The 15,820-nt window shown below is 47.4% G+C and overlaps 1 protein-coding gene across 1 annotated transcript; it reads right to left on the reverse strand.

The window, feature by feature from the left end:
* Positions 1-452: 452 nt before the first annotated feature.
* On the reverse strand, positions 453-1,484 carry LOC311246389 (5-hydroxytryptamine receptor 1B; the record flags this gene model as incomplete). The annotated part of the gene is made up of 1 exon (XM_084336548.1): positions 453-1,484. One exon carries the CDS (start codon positions 1,482-1,484, stop codon positions 453-455), a length of 1,032 nt encoding a protein of 343 aa, XP_084192674.1.
* Between the last annotated feature and the right edge of the window lie 14,336 nt (positions 1,485-15,820).

Below are 15,820 nucleotides of genomic sequence, written 5' to 3' on the forward strand. Positions count from 1 at the left end.
TAACGCAATTTCACGACAGCAATCCACGAAACATGCAATCAAGTCCGATCATAGAAGAGAGACAGTGTCCGAGCAGCGCGCGTGAATCAGCCTCACGTCCATCCTTATTCCTGGTCTTTGTCCCCGGACGAAGTCAACCAAATGTACTTCAGTAAAGTATGTCCACTGTTTTATTATTATTATTATTATTATTATTATTATTATTATTATTATTATTATTATTATTATTATTATTATTATTATTATTATTATTATTGTTCATGTTTTCAAGACATTCTTGCTCAGGGAAGATATCAATAGTCTGTGCGCACTGAGTAGAGAAACAGGGTCCGAACGCGGTCATGTCCATCCTTATTCCTGGTCTTTTTCCCCCCCACAAAGTCAATCAAATGTACTTCAGTAAATGTCCACTGTTTTATTATTATTATTATTATTGTTATTATTATTATTGTTCATGTTTTCGAGACATTCTTGCGCAGGAAAGATACCAATAGTTTGTGCGCGCGGAGCCTAAACTTCTGATCCCTCACGCTGTAAATGATGACGTTCCAGCAGCTGTTCGAAGCCAGGATCCAAAAGGCACAGAAGGAGAAGTTGCACCACTCGTACCCAACCACGTTCCCCACCACGAACACGGCGATGGGCGTGAAGGACGCGGTGAAGGCGAGCGTCAGGGTCCCGATGGTCCGCGCCGCCTTGATGTCCGAGAAGGTGGGCTTGGTGACACTCTGGCTCTCGCTCGTCTGAAGGTGTTTCCTGCGCTTGGAGTGTCGCCTGATGCTGGACATGGAGATGATGTTCACCACCACGGTGCCGCCGAGCAGCGTGAAGTCGAACGCCGGGAAGAGGAGCAGGACCTTCCACGCTTGGCTCGGGAACTCGGAGAGGGTGCCCAGTGCGTAATTGCACATCCGACTGCAGGGGTTGTACTCCAGCGCGATCTCGTTGCCGGTGAAGACCATCGGGGCCACCGCCAGGAAGAAGCTCCCCGCCCAGGAGAGGAAGATGAGGATGGTGGTCCTTTTACGCGTGATCACCGCCTCCTTGTGCAGCGGCCGCAGGACGGCGATGCTCCGCTCGATGGTCAGCAGGAAGATGGTCGTGATGGACACCAACGTGCAACCCGCGAAGATGGGGCCGATGACATTGCACGGGTGGAAAAGGCGCGTCTCTTGCGAATTGTTCACGGTCCACTCCGGCGCCCGGTCGCTCAGCATGAGCGCCACCTCCGCGTACACCGACAGCGGCACCACGAACGCACCCACGGCCAGGTCGGCCACGGCCAGCGACGCCTTCAGGTATCCCTGTGGCGTGTGGAAGTGCTTGGTCCCCAGCACCACGGCCAGTGTCACCGCGTTGCCCAGCAATATAGCGAAAATCAGCAGCACCATGAAGAGCACCATCAGGATCTTGTAAGTCAGCGTGCCCCAGCACACGGTGCAGTGCGCCGGCTCCGGCGTGGTCAGCGTGCAGGACTCGACCATGATGAGGCTGGAAGTTAGTGTTGTTGTTGTTGTTGTGATGAAGCAGATGGCGGCCCCGTCCTCGGCGGCATGGCGAGCAGCTGGTCAACAGACCTGACTCTGCACTGCATGTGCATGGTGAGGTAAACAGACCTGACTCTGCACTGCATGGCTCTGCGCGCTCTGCTCGCGCGGTCAGGCACACGGCGGTGACGCTGCGGTCACGCGCCGGGCAGCAGCTAGGGGGAGAAAAAAGATGACATCATGATAAGCCCGACAACAGCTGGAGTAGTAAAATACAGCTGGTACTGGTTGTATCGTTCAAAGTGGATTTCACAACAGTTAATCCACGCGCAAACCCGTCCAGTACAGTACATCTCGTCTCCAAAATTGCAAGACCCACTTTAACCCTTTCACTACCACACTACAGAAGGTTAACCCTTTCACTACCGTCGACCTTTAACCTTCAAACTACAGAATTAACCTTCTGTAGTGTGGTTGTGAAAGGGTCAACCCGTTGTCGTGTGGCAGTGAAAGGGTTAACCTTCTGTATTGTCACAGTGAAAGGGTTAACCCTTTGGTAGTGTGGTAGTGAAAGGGTTCAAGCACATGTCCCCTCAATACGCATGCCGTAAAACCATTCGTGCTACAATTCTAAAAGATATGGCAACACAAGTTGCAAACATTATTTGCCAGTATAGTCTACGTTTTTACACATAGCCTATAGTATCAGACTACTCACCTTTACCTGGAAATGTCCACGGTATGCAGTCCTCAGGCTATTTCCATGCATATTATCCATACAGCTATATTCAATTAAAAACATACCTTGTATATCCCTAAAAATGACTAAATCATATATATATATATATATATATATATATATATATATATATATATATATATATATATATATATATATATATATATAAAAAGAAAAAAGACAATTTCAAACTATCTTCCCTAAGCATACGGTAAGGATTAGGCAACACATTTGCCATAGAACATGACTTTTTAATTGATGGTGATGAAGCTGTAAAGACTGCCAGAACATCGCACAGCAGTCACATTATTGTCCAGATGAAATTATTACGCCGGCAGGTTCACACCATTGGCTGAGGCTCTTGATGACAACACTGTCCTCCCCGCCCACATAGTCCTGTCCTTGGGAATCTGTGGTTAACGGTGACATGTCTCGTCAGTTGTCAGAAGTTATATTTCTTCAACTTTCCTCCATTGAAAATAGTTAGCCGCCTATTCTCGGTCCTTGCTCCACAATGGTGGAACGTACTTCCCACCACAACTAGGACAGCCGGAACATGACCAATCGACAAAAAACACACTTCTTCAATCAATATCTGAAATTAAAGAAAAAACTAAAGAAAAAATAAACTTAATACTATCATGCACTCTTCCACTAAATAATCTTCCTTGTCTATATTACTACCTACTATACCAATATTATGTCTATGCACTGAACACTGCAGCACCCAAGTTTCAGCACTGTTTGATGAACATTGTTACTCAGCTGACAGAGTTGTACCTTCCTGCTGAGCTGTTGTACAGAACTTGTAAGTCGCTTTGGATAAAAGCGTTCAGCTGACTAAATGTAAATGTAGGATATGAAGCCTGCAGTTAGATTGATTGATTGATTGATTGATTGATTGATTGATTGAAAACTTTATTAACAGATTGCAGAATGGGTACAGTACAGTACAGCTCAATACATACAATTGTTAAGGGGATGCAGACCAGAGAAAGACTTTCGTCTTGTTTACATCAGGGTCCCCCATTTTCAATTCATCGTAACATATATGACATACATGACATACAGATAGACAGTACTGCTACATCTATATATTTATGACATACCATATTTGTAAATACAGTACTGTTTGTGATACAGAGAGAGCCCAGAAAAAAAAGTATATACATTTGCCGTAGAAACTGTACATTGGATTGGGTAGGTGGGAGGGGGGGGGGGGGGACTGTACATTGGAGGTGGTTGGGGGGGGGGGGTTGGGTAGGGGGGGAGGTTGGGTAGGAGGGGTGGGTGGGGGACACTGTACAAACAAAACTGTACATTGGAATATTGACAAGACCATACTTGGTAATTTACTGTACATTGGAGGGGGTTGTGTTAGGACATTTACAGGGGCCAGTTTCGAATTGCAGTCTCCCGTAGGTGTTTTTTGAGAGTGTTTTTGAAAGTGGGTAGTGATTCACATTCCTTTACAGCTTTGGGTAGGGCGTTCCACATTGATGTGGCATAATTGCGAAACGTGTTTAGTCCCTTGTTTGAGCCGAATCTGGGTTTAACATGATTTGTGGAGCTCCCTCTGGTGTTGTGATCGTGGTATTCACTGACCTTTGGGAAGTATTTTGACATGTACATGGGTACCTTGGTCGTGTAGTGTATCTTGTAGACCAGGCCCATTGCAAGTTGCTGTACTCTGTCGTCTACTCTAAGCCATCCTAAGTTGTCAAAGTGGGCAGGGGTGAGGTGGGTTCTAGGAGTAAGGTCAAGCAGTAGTCTGACCAGTTTGTTTTAAGATGTTTGTAATTTTGTTTTTAGCGCCTTTGAGGTGCTTTGGTACCATGAGGTGCAAGCATAGTCGTAGTACCCTTGAATGAGTGCTCCTGCCAGAGTCTTCAGGGTATTCTTGTTTACCAGTGAGGAGATCCGGTACAAGAATCGAGTTCGTTGGTTGACTTTTTTTATTACATTGGATGCCATTTTGTCACAGGAAAGATTTGCCTCTAAAATGGAACCCAGGTAGGTAATATCTTCTTTCCTCGTGACAATATTGTCACCCACTGTAACTGAGAAGCCGTCGGTCTTGCTGAGTTTGTTATTTGAACCGAAGAGAATGGACTCTGTTTTGCCCATGTGTAATGATAGTTTGTTATCAGCGAGCCATATGCAGATTTTGCCTAGTTCTGAGCTGAGGGTTTTTTCAACCTGTAACTTGTTCTTGTCAGAGACCAGCAGGGCTGAGTCGTCCGCAAACAGGAACAAGTTGCAGTCACAAGCTGACGACATGTCATTTGCATAAATTAGGAACAGTAGCGGACCTAGTATGCTTCCTTGTGGAACACCACAGCTTACTGTGAGGGGGGGGGGTAGGGTACCGTTTACCTCCACCATCTGCTCTCTCCCCTCCAGGTAGGACTGCATCCAGCTCACTGATAGACTATCAAAACCAATTGCTTTTAGCTTGTCAATCAGAATGGTGTGATTGACAGTGTCGAAGGCCTTTTGTAGGTCCAGCATGACCATGCCGCAGTATTTGCCCGTATTAATATTAGGACTGCTTTCTGCTGGATAACGTCAATGCTTGAGATCCCACATCATTGTACATGTTTGAGAGTCTATATAATGTCCTCTGTCAAATTATGCAAAATCTTAAAGTAAACTATAAACTAACCTGACCTGTATATTCTTGTCTGATGTATAACTGAATATAATCATAATGTAGACCTTCCTAGTGATCTCATTCTGTTTGGTTTATCTTGTTCTGTTTGAAGGCTTTCCTTTCCTTTGGTAAAAACACTGTTTTGTTTTGTTTATTTTATTTTATGTTAATGTATCTCATCTCTTGTAGATTTAGTGTGGATTTTGCTGATACTTTATAGCACAGGCTTTGGTGTTGGATTTGTTATTGTTTTGTTGATCATTAATTTGTTTATTCTGATCATCAAGGTAGCAGCTATTCTTCCTGGGGTCCACATAAAAACACAAAACATTCACATACAGCATCCAGGAAGCACGCAGCAGGATGCTATTTGATTCCACATATTTATGCATTTCCTGTAAAAACAGGAAGCTATAGGGAGGGACTTGTCATGGATATTGTTTGGCGTTTACAGTAACCAATAGCGCTGAATGTGCATTATGGTTGACCCATTAGCTAGCAAGCTAATGTTAGCAACATACATTAGCAACGTTACGCAACATTAGTCATAGACTAATGCCAACCACCCTCTCCACCAGAGCAGCAGTCGCAGCGGACGGCTCATCTCCCTGCACTCGCGGACTGAGCGGCACAGGAGGTCCTTTGTCCCCACAACCATCAGACTGTACAACAGCTCAATTAACGGAAATAAACGATAAAATACCATTAAGAATACCTACAAAACAACCGTTGTGTCATTGTTGGGACAGATACTGGTGTATAAGTGACAATCAGTGCAAGACATATGTGATAAAAGAACATAAACATCTATTTAGATTTCTTGGGGCCTTTAACACAGTCTACAGTTTTGGCCCCAGGCCTGTCTATGGAAGCAGTGGACACAGCGAAACAAAAGCATATAATCCCGTGCTCAAGTGTGTGTTGAGGTAATCCTTAATCCAGGGTTCCAGTGTGATTTAGGCCCTTGCTCTGATGCTTCACGGCATGCTGAATTTGTTTATGGGGCTTAAGCAATATTAACAAGAGGCCATAATAAACCTGTATAGGCTGCCAACTACATCTTCTATATAGTCGTTGTATTTATACAATTCAAATAATGTGGCGTTTCACTAAACCTAGCAGGTCAACAAGTTACAACAATAAATCAAGATATGAGGGGTAAGGAATAATCTGGCATGGGATTTATTGTTTCATCCGTCCATTTGTCGTCGGCGAAAAACAGTATGAAGGATACACGTTTATACACTGTATGAAGGATACATGCAGGATCTTGCCCCAGGAAAACTTGTAATCCCCCATCAGGGTCCCCCATTTTCAATTCATAATGAGTTGAAATGAATGAATCTAAATCTGATCCGATCAGAGATAGGGATTAAAAGTTTTGAACTCCTGGGCCAATTTGCAGGATTTACAGCTCAACTCTCCACACAGTGTTACCATGTGACTAAAACGTTGTTGCCATTAGGTGGCAGTAGTGAGACGCCTCACTCACTTTAAGACCTCACACTAAGACCTCAATGTGATTTACAATACCCTACCCTTCCTCCTCCTCCTCCTCCTCCTCCTCCTCCTCCTCCTCCTCCTCCTCCTCCTCCTCCTCCTCCATCACAGCAATCAACATGCAGACATTTTGGTGAATAAGGCTCCCAGAGATAGAAAGCCAAGTATCTGTGATCTTTGATGGGTAGGCTACAGCCTCAAAGGACATTATCTGTGATCTCTGATGGGTAGGCTACAGCCTCAGAGGTCATTATATGTGATCTCTGATGGGTAGGCTACAGCCTCAGAGGTCATTATCTGTGATCTCTGATGGGTAGGCTGCAGCCTCAAAGGACAGGTCCAGTGGGCCTCCACTTCCTCAAGTCCACAGGAATTTGTACGAGTGTCCGTAGGGAGAGTAACACAGTTAAATGTTGAAAGCAGCCCACGTGTTACATCCGTCAAGAGACGGCTGACTTTACATACTGGAGACACACACAACAACACACGCAAACATCAAGGCCGGATGGGTAGGACGGATGCCAGACCTGAGGCGAATAGAAAGTGAGACACATGGCCATTCAGGGCTTCTTGGGTTTGCAGGTGAAAGACTGAGCCCCTTGGAACGGATCAAACACAAACTCAGCTCTTATGACTTGACTGAATGCAGTAGTTTACTTATGTATGACTGGCATGGCAGGCTATAATTATGTGATTTATTCCACATTTCTGCATTTCACAGAGGTAACCGAGGGTGTATCTGGCAGTTCTGTCATAACCCCCTTCACAAAGCTGGAATCTCTATGGGCTCGACTCAGACTCTTCCTCTGTGTCACCTTTGTCCTTTTAGTCCTTCTCATTTGATCTATGTGGAGCCAGAGCTCCTACCCATTGCTTCAAGGGCAACAGAGAGGCAGGAGACAACAGAGAGAGGCAGGGGACAACAGAGAGGCAGGAGACAACAGAGAGGCAGGAGACAACAGAGAGGCAGGGGACAACAGAGAGGCAGGAGACAACAGAGAGGCAGGAGACAACAGAGAGGCAGGGGACAACAGAGAGGCAGGAGACAACAGAGAGGCAGGAGACAACAGAGAGGCAGGGGACAACAGAGAGGCAGGAGACAACAGAGAGGCAGGAGACAACAGAGAGGCAGGAGACAGGAGACAACAGAGAGGCAGGAGACAGGAGAGAGGCAGGAGACAACAGAGAGGCAGGAGACAGGAGACAACAGAGAGGCAGGGGACAACAGAGAGGCAGGAGACAACAGAGAGGCAGGAGACAACAGAGAGGCAGGAGACAACAGAGAGGCAGGAGACAACAGAGAGGCAGGAGACAGGAGACAACAGAGAGGCAGGGGACAACAGAGAGGCAGGAGACAACAGAGAGGCAGGAGACAACAGAGAGGCAGGGGACAACAGAGAGGCAGGAGACAACAGAGAGGCAGGAGACAACAGAGAGGCAGGAGACAACAGAGAGGCAGGAGACAACAGAGAGGCAGGGGACAACAGAGAGGCAGGAGACAACAGAGAGGCAGGAGACAACAGAGAGGCAGGAGACAACAGAGAGGCAGGAGACAACAGAGAGGCAGGGGACAGGAGAGAGGCAGGAGACAACAGAGAGGCAGGGGACAACAGAGAGGCAGGAGACAACAGAGAGGCAGGGGACAGGAGAGAGGCAGGAGACAGGAGACAACAGAGAGGCAGGAGACAACAGAGAGGCAGGAGACAACAGAGAGGCAGGAGACAGGGGACAACAGAGAGGCAGGGGACAACAGAGAGGCAGGAGACAGGGGACAACAGAGAAGCAGGGGACAACAGAGAGGCAGGGGACAACAGAGAGGCAGGGGACAACAGAGAGGCAGGAGACAACAGAGAGGCAGGAGACAACAGTTAGACAGGGGATGAGAGAACAAGAAAAGAACGGTGGCAGTGAGTGAGATGGAGGGGCGGTATAGAAGAGGGGGGGGTAGACGGGTGTTGACGCAGCATCTAACCAGGGCGAGAGACGGAGCGGTCCCGGTCCCACGCCATGTCAACAGACAGCACCCGGCGCGCAGACTCGTTACTTGGATTAATTCGCTCTGACCGTGACATGCCCCCCCCCCAGCAAACACCTTCCCATCCCCCCAGCCCAGCACGGCTCAGCCCTATTGGCTCTCGAGGGTGGATGGAGAGGGGGGGAAGGGGGAGAGGCGTTGGGAGGCTGATGCTGCGGATTTCAAGTGACAGATGTGCGAGTCGTATAGTGGCTATAAGCTCGGGTTTAGCGACCGAGGTCCATCGGTACAGTGGTTTACTGGCCGCATGCAAAAGTGTGTAGTCACATCCAGTCACGTTGGAGTGTCCGATTATGTCATCTTTGTTTTGGCATGCGCTCCACTCGGGAGGGACGCGTGCGTGCGTGCCAGGAAGTTTGGACAGGGAGGGAAGGAACTGGAGAAATGCTTTGTGGGATGAAGTGCGAGGGCAGAGAAGCTACCCCAGATGGTTATGATATTTTAAGAGGGGGGAAATCCCCTTCTGATTTAGCAGGATTTGACTGTGTAATTATATTGTAATGACAGTAGTGATGATGTGCCAGCCTCACAATAACCAAAACCAGGTCGGTTTCAAGTGTTCAGAGTATTATAATTTCCTTTTGATTTAGATTTCTCCTCAGAAATGTGTGTGAGAGTTTTAATTGCATTAAAATCACTTTTTCAGCTCTTGCTGGTTTGGTCCACTACAAGACTACAACCCACCACACGCACGCACGCACGCACGCACGCACGCACGCACGCACGCACGCACGCACGCACGCACGCACGCACGCACGCACGCACGCACGCACGCACGCACGCACGCACGCACGCACGCACGCACGCACGCACGCACGCACGCACACACACACACACACACACACACACACACACACACACACACACACACACACACACACACACACACACACACACACACACACACACACACACACACACACACACACACACACACACACACACACACACACACACACACACACACACACACACACACACACACACACACACACACACACACACACACACACACACACACACACACACACACACACATTTTAATACTTTATTTGGTTCCACAAATTATATTACATAAACAGGGAATCAAATGTATCGGGGCCAAGCAGCACTGAACACTTAAGGGTACACATATCACCTCCTTCTCCACGTGGCTAAGCTGCCAATAATAGCTGAGACAGAGCAATATTTGGCAATTTGTTTGGCTTTTCTTTTAGACATTGCAGCAATTCTCAGACCGGTCATGGTGGATTTGTGTACATGGCCAAGACTTCCGAACACAAGTACACCATATCTACACCTATACCCAAGGTCAGTCATCACACTGAGCAGTGGATGGTATTTGATATACTTGTCCCGGAAGGCCTGGTCCATGTACAGATCAAAGGTACAGCCTACTTCTATGACCAGCACCTCTCCGTGGCTGGTGTCAACAAAAACAACGTCCGGTGTATTGGGTATGTTAGCAAAAACATCGTTGGTAAGGCCAAACCACTCTGGTTTCACTCTGGCATGTTTGTACATTGTTGCACTACTAGATGGTGATATGTTCCGTACCGCATCAGACACAATGTCCACAATACGGTCATGACGAGCGATGTACAGGTGTTTGTATGCATTACATCCGTTTGTTATGTGTGCAATGGATTCTAGGTGTTGTGAATCCTGATGGTTTAAACAGAATGGACTGTGAGTTTGAGGATACCAAGTGGACAGATTGTATTGGGTGGGTAATACCTGCAGTCTTGCTTTGATGGTAAATTTTAAAACATCCTCACCAACAGCGGCGTTCTTATACACTGAGTGTGAGACTGAGTGGTCAGCAAACTCCAAACAAGCTAGTTTGCCCTGTAGTCTGAGTCCACACCAGTGCTGCCTGATCTCAGACTGCTTCATGCTAAGCAGAACCCTCCTTGCAGAGTCTCTGTGCAGTTCGACAGTCTCTTCCTGCGGTGTTGTGATGTTGGCCTTCACAACCACACAGGGGTCTGTGATAAGTTCATCAGAGACAGGGACTTCATTCTGTGTGTTGGTGGGTCTTGTCCATTTCAGCTGAACTCCAGTCTGGTTGCAGAGGTCATTGAGATCTGGCCAGTCAGACCAGACCCCGAAGCCCTTGGCCCGAGAGTCCAGTTTCCCAGAGTCTTTCTTCCTGAAGCCGAGGAAGTTATTCTGGTCTGCGGTGGCCAGGGGGATCTTCCTTCTGCGTAGATCCAGCAGGAGAGAGGCCCTGGCCATTTCTCTGACGGTGACATCATCATTGTTAAGCATGTGGAGCAGGTGGGCTAGCCTGGTGGCGATGTAGGTCCACTCGACATTGGGGACTCCCAGCCCTCCCTCTCCACATGGGAGAAAGATCATGCCCCGTGTGGAGTGTGTGTTGAGGCCTACCCACTTTCTGACCAGCTGAACAGTTTTGTTTGTCATTTCTCTCAGTGCCTTGAGAGGGATGTGTACATTGGCAAAAAGGTGTTGGATTTTAGCCAGAGCCACCTCTCTCACAGCCTGGAACTTCATGATGACGGGGAGGGGGGACAGGTCAATCAGACACACACACACACACACACACACACACACACACACACACACACACACACACACACACACACACACACACACACACACACACACACACACACACACACACACACACACACACACACACACACACACACACACACACACACACACACACACACATATGGCTATAACTACTACTATCATATGAGCAGGTATGACAATACATTTTAGACATCAGGTCTACATTTCCACATCCGTTCCCGATTCTGGCCTTCTGTTTTTGAAACCTTTTCCTTCATTTGTGACAGGGAGATCAGCCCTAACCACTTGGTTGCAGTCTTTGGAGTGCTCCCTGGCGAAATGAGGGTATCTGTCGCTCAATCAGATGCTGTGGCCTTCTCCTCTTTGTTGGCTAGACGCCTTATTTTGCTTACTGTAACTGGAAGTCAGCCACTCCTCCATCACATCGACGCTGGGTTGAAGATGTGATGGCACACCTAAAACTTGAGAGACTTAAATACTCCACCAGGGGCTCTACCCAGAAATGTTTCCAAGTTTGGCAGCCATTTTTTTTATTATTTCAATCTAAAATTCCCGATTGAGGATGTTTAGGCATAAAACGATAGGTTATGACTATAACCAAGTTCTGTTAGTTAGGGGCGATGCTTGGCATCACACTGCACTATCTCGCGTACGTGCACACGTACTGAATAAACCACAAATGTACCTCTAATACCAGTATTAGTCTGACCACACCCCTCATCAGCTTACCTTCATAAGCAGGTGTGTGGTCACCTGCTCTCCTCCTTCCCAAGCTTTCACCACAAGGTGAGGTCAAGGGCTGCAGCGGCCGTCTGATGCCAAGCATCGCCCCTAACTAACAGAACTTGGTTATAGTCATAACCTATCGTTCTGTATCGTTAGTGGCTTAGCTTGGCATCACACTGCACAAGGGAGGCCAAGCGGAGCCACTGGCTGACAAATACACCCCGCTGACAGCCCCCCAAAACCATCAGAACAGGGAGGGCCGAGCCCCCCCGACCCCCCCTAATGGAGGGTATCCCCCCTATTAGAGGCTTCACGGGAAGGCGACGGACCCGACCGTGCGAAGAGGCACTCAAGCAACTTAACGCACAGGGTGAGCAGACCGTGGCTTGACCCCACGACTACACACACGCACAACCCGCATGCCACCCGGGAACGAACGGAGGAACAACCTCGTTACTGCCCCCAGAATCACGGGGGCAAGGGCAAACCCAACCCCGTGGCAAGGCCGTAGCAGCGGAGCGCGAAGGAAGACCCAGACCCACCAAAAGGACTGGACTCCCTGGAATGGGGGCCCGGAGAAGTCCATGATGCCAGCATCAAGACCCCACCAGGTGGGCACGTAGTGCCCCGCCCCCCACATCGCCAGCGTATTCGGACAAAGGCCCCCCAGTTACTGCACCTGGTAATCCCAGGCGGTATCCCAACCAAGTACTAACCAGGCCAGAACCTGCTTAGCTTCCGATATCGGACGAGATCGGGCGTGTTCAGGTCGGTATGGCCGTAAGCCGAGCGGGCCCCGTCCCCCCAACAGTACACCGCCTGGCACACTAACCCTGCAGAACAGACAGTCAGCATGGCCGTAAGCACACAAAAAAGGTTAACCAACGGAAGCAGGCAGCGCACCGGGGAAAAACCAGGCAACAGGCTGTTAACCCTAGCCTGGAGACTGCGGACGAGACAGGCGCCAGAGGGGACAGCTGAACACAGCCGCCCCGGCGGAAGGAGCGTAAGCTGGCGGTGTTGCATGACCAAGCCTCCATTTAAAAACCCCCACCCAGAGGGGTCGAGGCAGAGAAGGCTGACACGATTGGCAGACGTCATGAACGTGCAGGGGCACCCTCAAACGGTGAACCCGGGAGTTGACACTGCTCCAACACACCAGGGAATCAACCACCTCGGTGTTACCCAATGCGGTGGTTGTTCCTATAACCCCTCAAGAAAAAACTCCAAAACACACCTGCGGGTATACACCGGCTATACCGCAGTACAAGTGTTTCAGTTTCCAAAAAGGGTTAACCCAGGCCTACGGGTCGCAAACATCACTTCGGACCGGGCCTGGCGGTACGGGAAGCACAGGGTCACCAGAGGAGGTCAAAAAACCACCCCCACAGGCCCCTCTTCGCCATGCGTGAGAGAGGAGCGAAAAATAATGGAGAACCAGCCCCTAAGCACACCGTACCTGGTATTCCCCGGCGGTCTCCCAACCAAGTACTAACCAGGACCAACCTGTGTAGCGGCCGAGATCCGACGAGATCGAGCGCGTACAGAATGGCATGGCTGTAAGCCATGACGACAGTGCTGAGTAAAAACATACCCAACCAGGGTCTCCATAGCGCTTAACCCTGTGACACCCAGACCGACCTGGCATTTTTCCCCCTGAAAAAAGCCCAAGTCCCTCAGGGTACCAGAACAGCAGATCTGCATCCCCGGCGGACAACGGGTTCAACTGATCTGGACCAGCGTGACCAGAACCAGTCCCGTGCCCTAACCACGCCGACATGCCTACTCCAGGAGAAGGGCAGATATGCGTGTTGATCTTAACATGAAAAGAAGGCGCCACCCAGACGTTCGGACGAACCGCGCCTGGTGGCCCACCCCAAGGGCGTGAGACCCCACCACATATGTTCAGATCCATCCCGTCATCATCCCCCAGCATGAACGAGAATCCATCGACAACCCACCCAGGTCATGGGATGTGGTCGTCGGAAGAGGAAAAACCCCCCTCTCAGTTGCTTTATAAAAACGCTGTTTCAACCACAAGCAACCAAGGCGTGCCAGTCAATCGCCTGTTTACAGCGAGCTAGCACTATACGTGTGTCGGGACACACCCCCATCAATGAACAGGCTATTTAGACCTGTCATTGAATCCCCAAGGCGCCCAGGGGAACGACAAGAGGGGTGTGACACTCCCTAACTCCAACACTTCTGGAATAGAAAGAAGGAAGCATCAACAGTATGTATCCCAGTCTACACAGCCGGGGTAAAAAATGTTCACATTTTTACATCCCACCACCCTCCCATAGGAAAGAGACGGGGATCCCCAGAGAGACTTCCCACGCGAGCTGTACAGATTGAAAAGAATATATTGCACCTTGAGCCATGTAAAAAACTGGTTTTAGGGCCTCCGGGGAAGAGGCACTGAACCCATACACCAGGGGTGGCCAACCAGTCAGAGACTAAGAGCCACAAAAAAATTACTGTGGTACCACAAAGAGCCACACCATATACCAGCGTTTCTCAACCTTTTTTTTCAGTCACGGCACCCTTCATGTGTTTATAGGTCTCACCCTCTGGCCTCTGAAGTTGCTAATGTCTTTTTTATTTGGGCCTCACAGGGTTAAAAGTACCCTGTGAGACCCACGGTTGCAAAATTACAAAATCACTTTTAGCCATTTAAAAAAATAATGTTTATTTAAAAAATGTTAAAGGGGAACTATTTTACAATTTCTTTCTCTATTTGGGCACTTTTACACAATTCCTGTGAGTCTATGGAACACCTAGGTTTTTTTCCAAAAAAATGCATTGTTTTGTATTTCTAATCAAGTAAAAACCGCATTTTTCTACCTCAAGATCTTAAGCCGTTTTGAGGCTGGGCTCCAACCACTGTGTGGCCTGGTGCCAACTGCCACATCAACTGCCACATTATTATGCAGCTGAGAAATCTCTGACATCACAGATATGCACATTTTCAGATGACTCAGTTCAGTGAGGGTGAATATTGTGAGAGGAGAATTGGAAGAATTCGCCAATATGAGAATTAGAGACATATATCCTATTAATATAAGTCCACATAGCTAAGAAACAATGGTAAACACTGAAAAAAGCCATTTATAAGATAGTTCCCCTTTAAGCACATGTATAGTCAATTGGTCCTGTTGTTCAGCCTCACAATGCTATTTGATAGTAAATGTGTTTATATGTCCCACCCTCTGGCCTCTGAAGTTGCTAATTTCTTTTTAATTTGGGCCTCACAGGGTTAACCTCTTAAGCCCGAGATATACAGTAAAAGTGTATATTTTCAGCATTATGTTTGTTTACCAATTATTTTAACTGTTATTAGTGAAATATAAGATTATAGAAATCTCAGGGCATTGAGTCGGAAACCGGCGCATATTGACAGGAGGAAGTGGCACAGCCAAAAGTGAGTGTAGTCTTTTGAAGGAAGAGACTCAGGGCTTTCAAATTTCGAAAAACTACCCTACCCAGCTCACACCAGCCCCTGTCAATCATCTGACTTCTGGATTTACTTTTTAATTTCTCTTATTTTTTGGGATTATCTCCCACAAACCTGAACATTATTGCCATAAAACAGAACGCAGTTAGTTTCTCTACCTTTCTGTGAACGTCTTGCAAAAAACGGTGTTGCAATATGATGAAAAATGGTGGAGAAATTTACATTATAAAAAAGATGGCAGAATTCAGTACTGTATCTACAAAACCTTCTGTTTAATCATCTTCCCTTTATTCATTTGCTTAGATTTTTCAGGTCTGGTCAATTTTAGCATGGTGTTATTTACAGTCAAAGATAATTTTTTTTTAAATAGAATTGATATTCTCCTTTGGTTCATTACAATTTACTCAAGCCTAGTAACAGACACACTATTTCTGACACTGATCCATATATGTCCCTAGATTCAGATACCAAGAACATGCAAATGGACCATTTAAAAAACAATTGTAAATGTTTATTCTACGTCCTTATGGAATGAGTGACATAAAAAAAAAAAGTAAAAAAAAAATAAAAAAAGTAAAAAGAAAAATAAATTTTTTTTTTTATTTTTTATTTATTTTTATTTTTTTTATGGATGGAAGAGCCGCACATTGATGGGCAAAGAGCC

The sequence above is a fragment of the Notolepis coatsorum genome (assembly GCF_963971535.1).
Source record: "Notolepis coatsorum genome assembly, chromosome: 19".
NCBI classification, from domain to species: Eukaryota; Metazoa; Chordata; class Actinopteri; order Aulopiformes; family Paralepididae; genus Notolepis; species Notolepis coatsorum.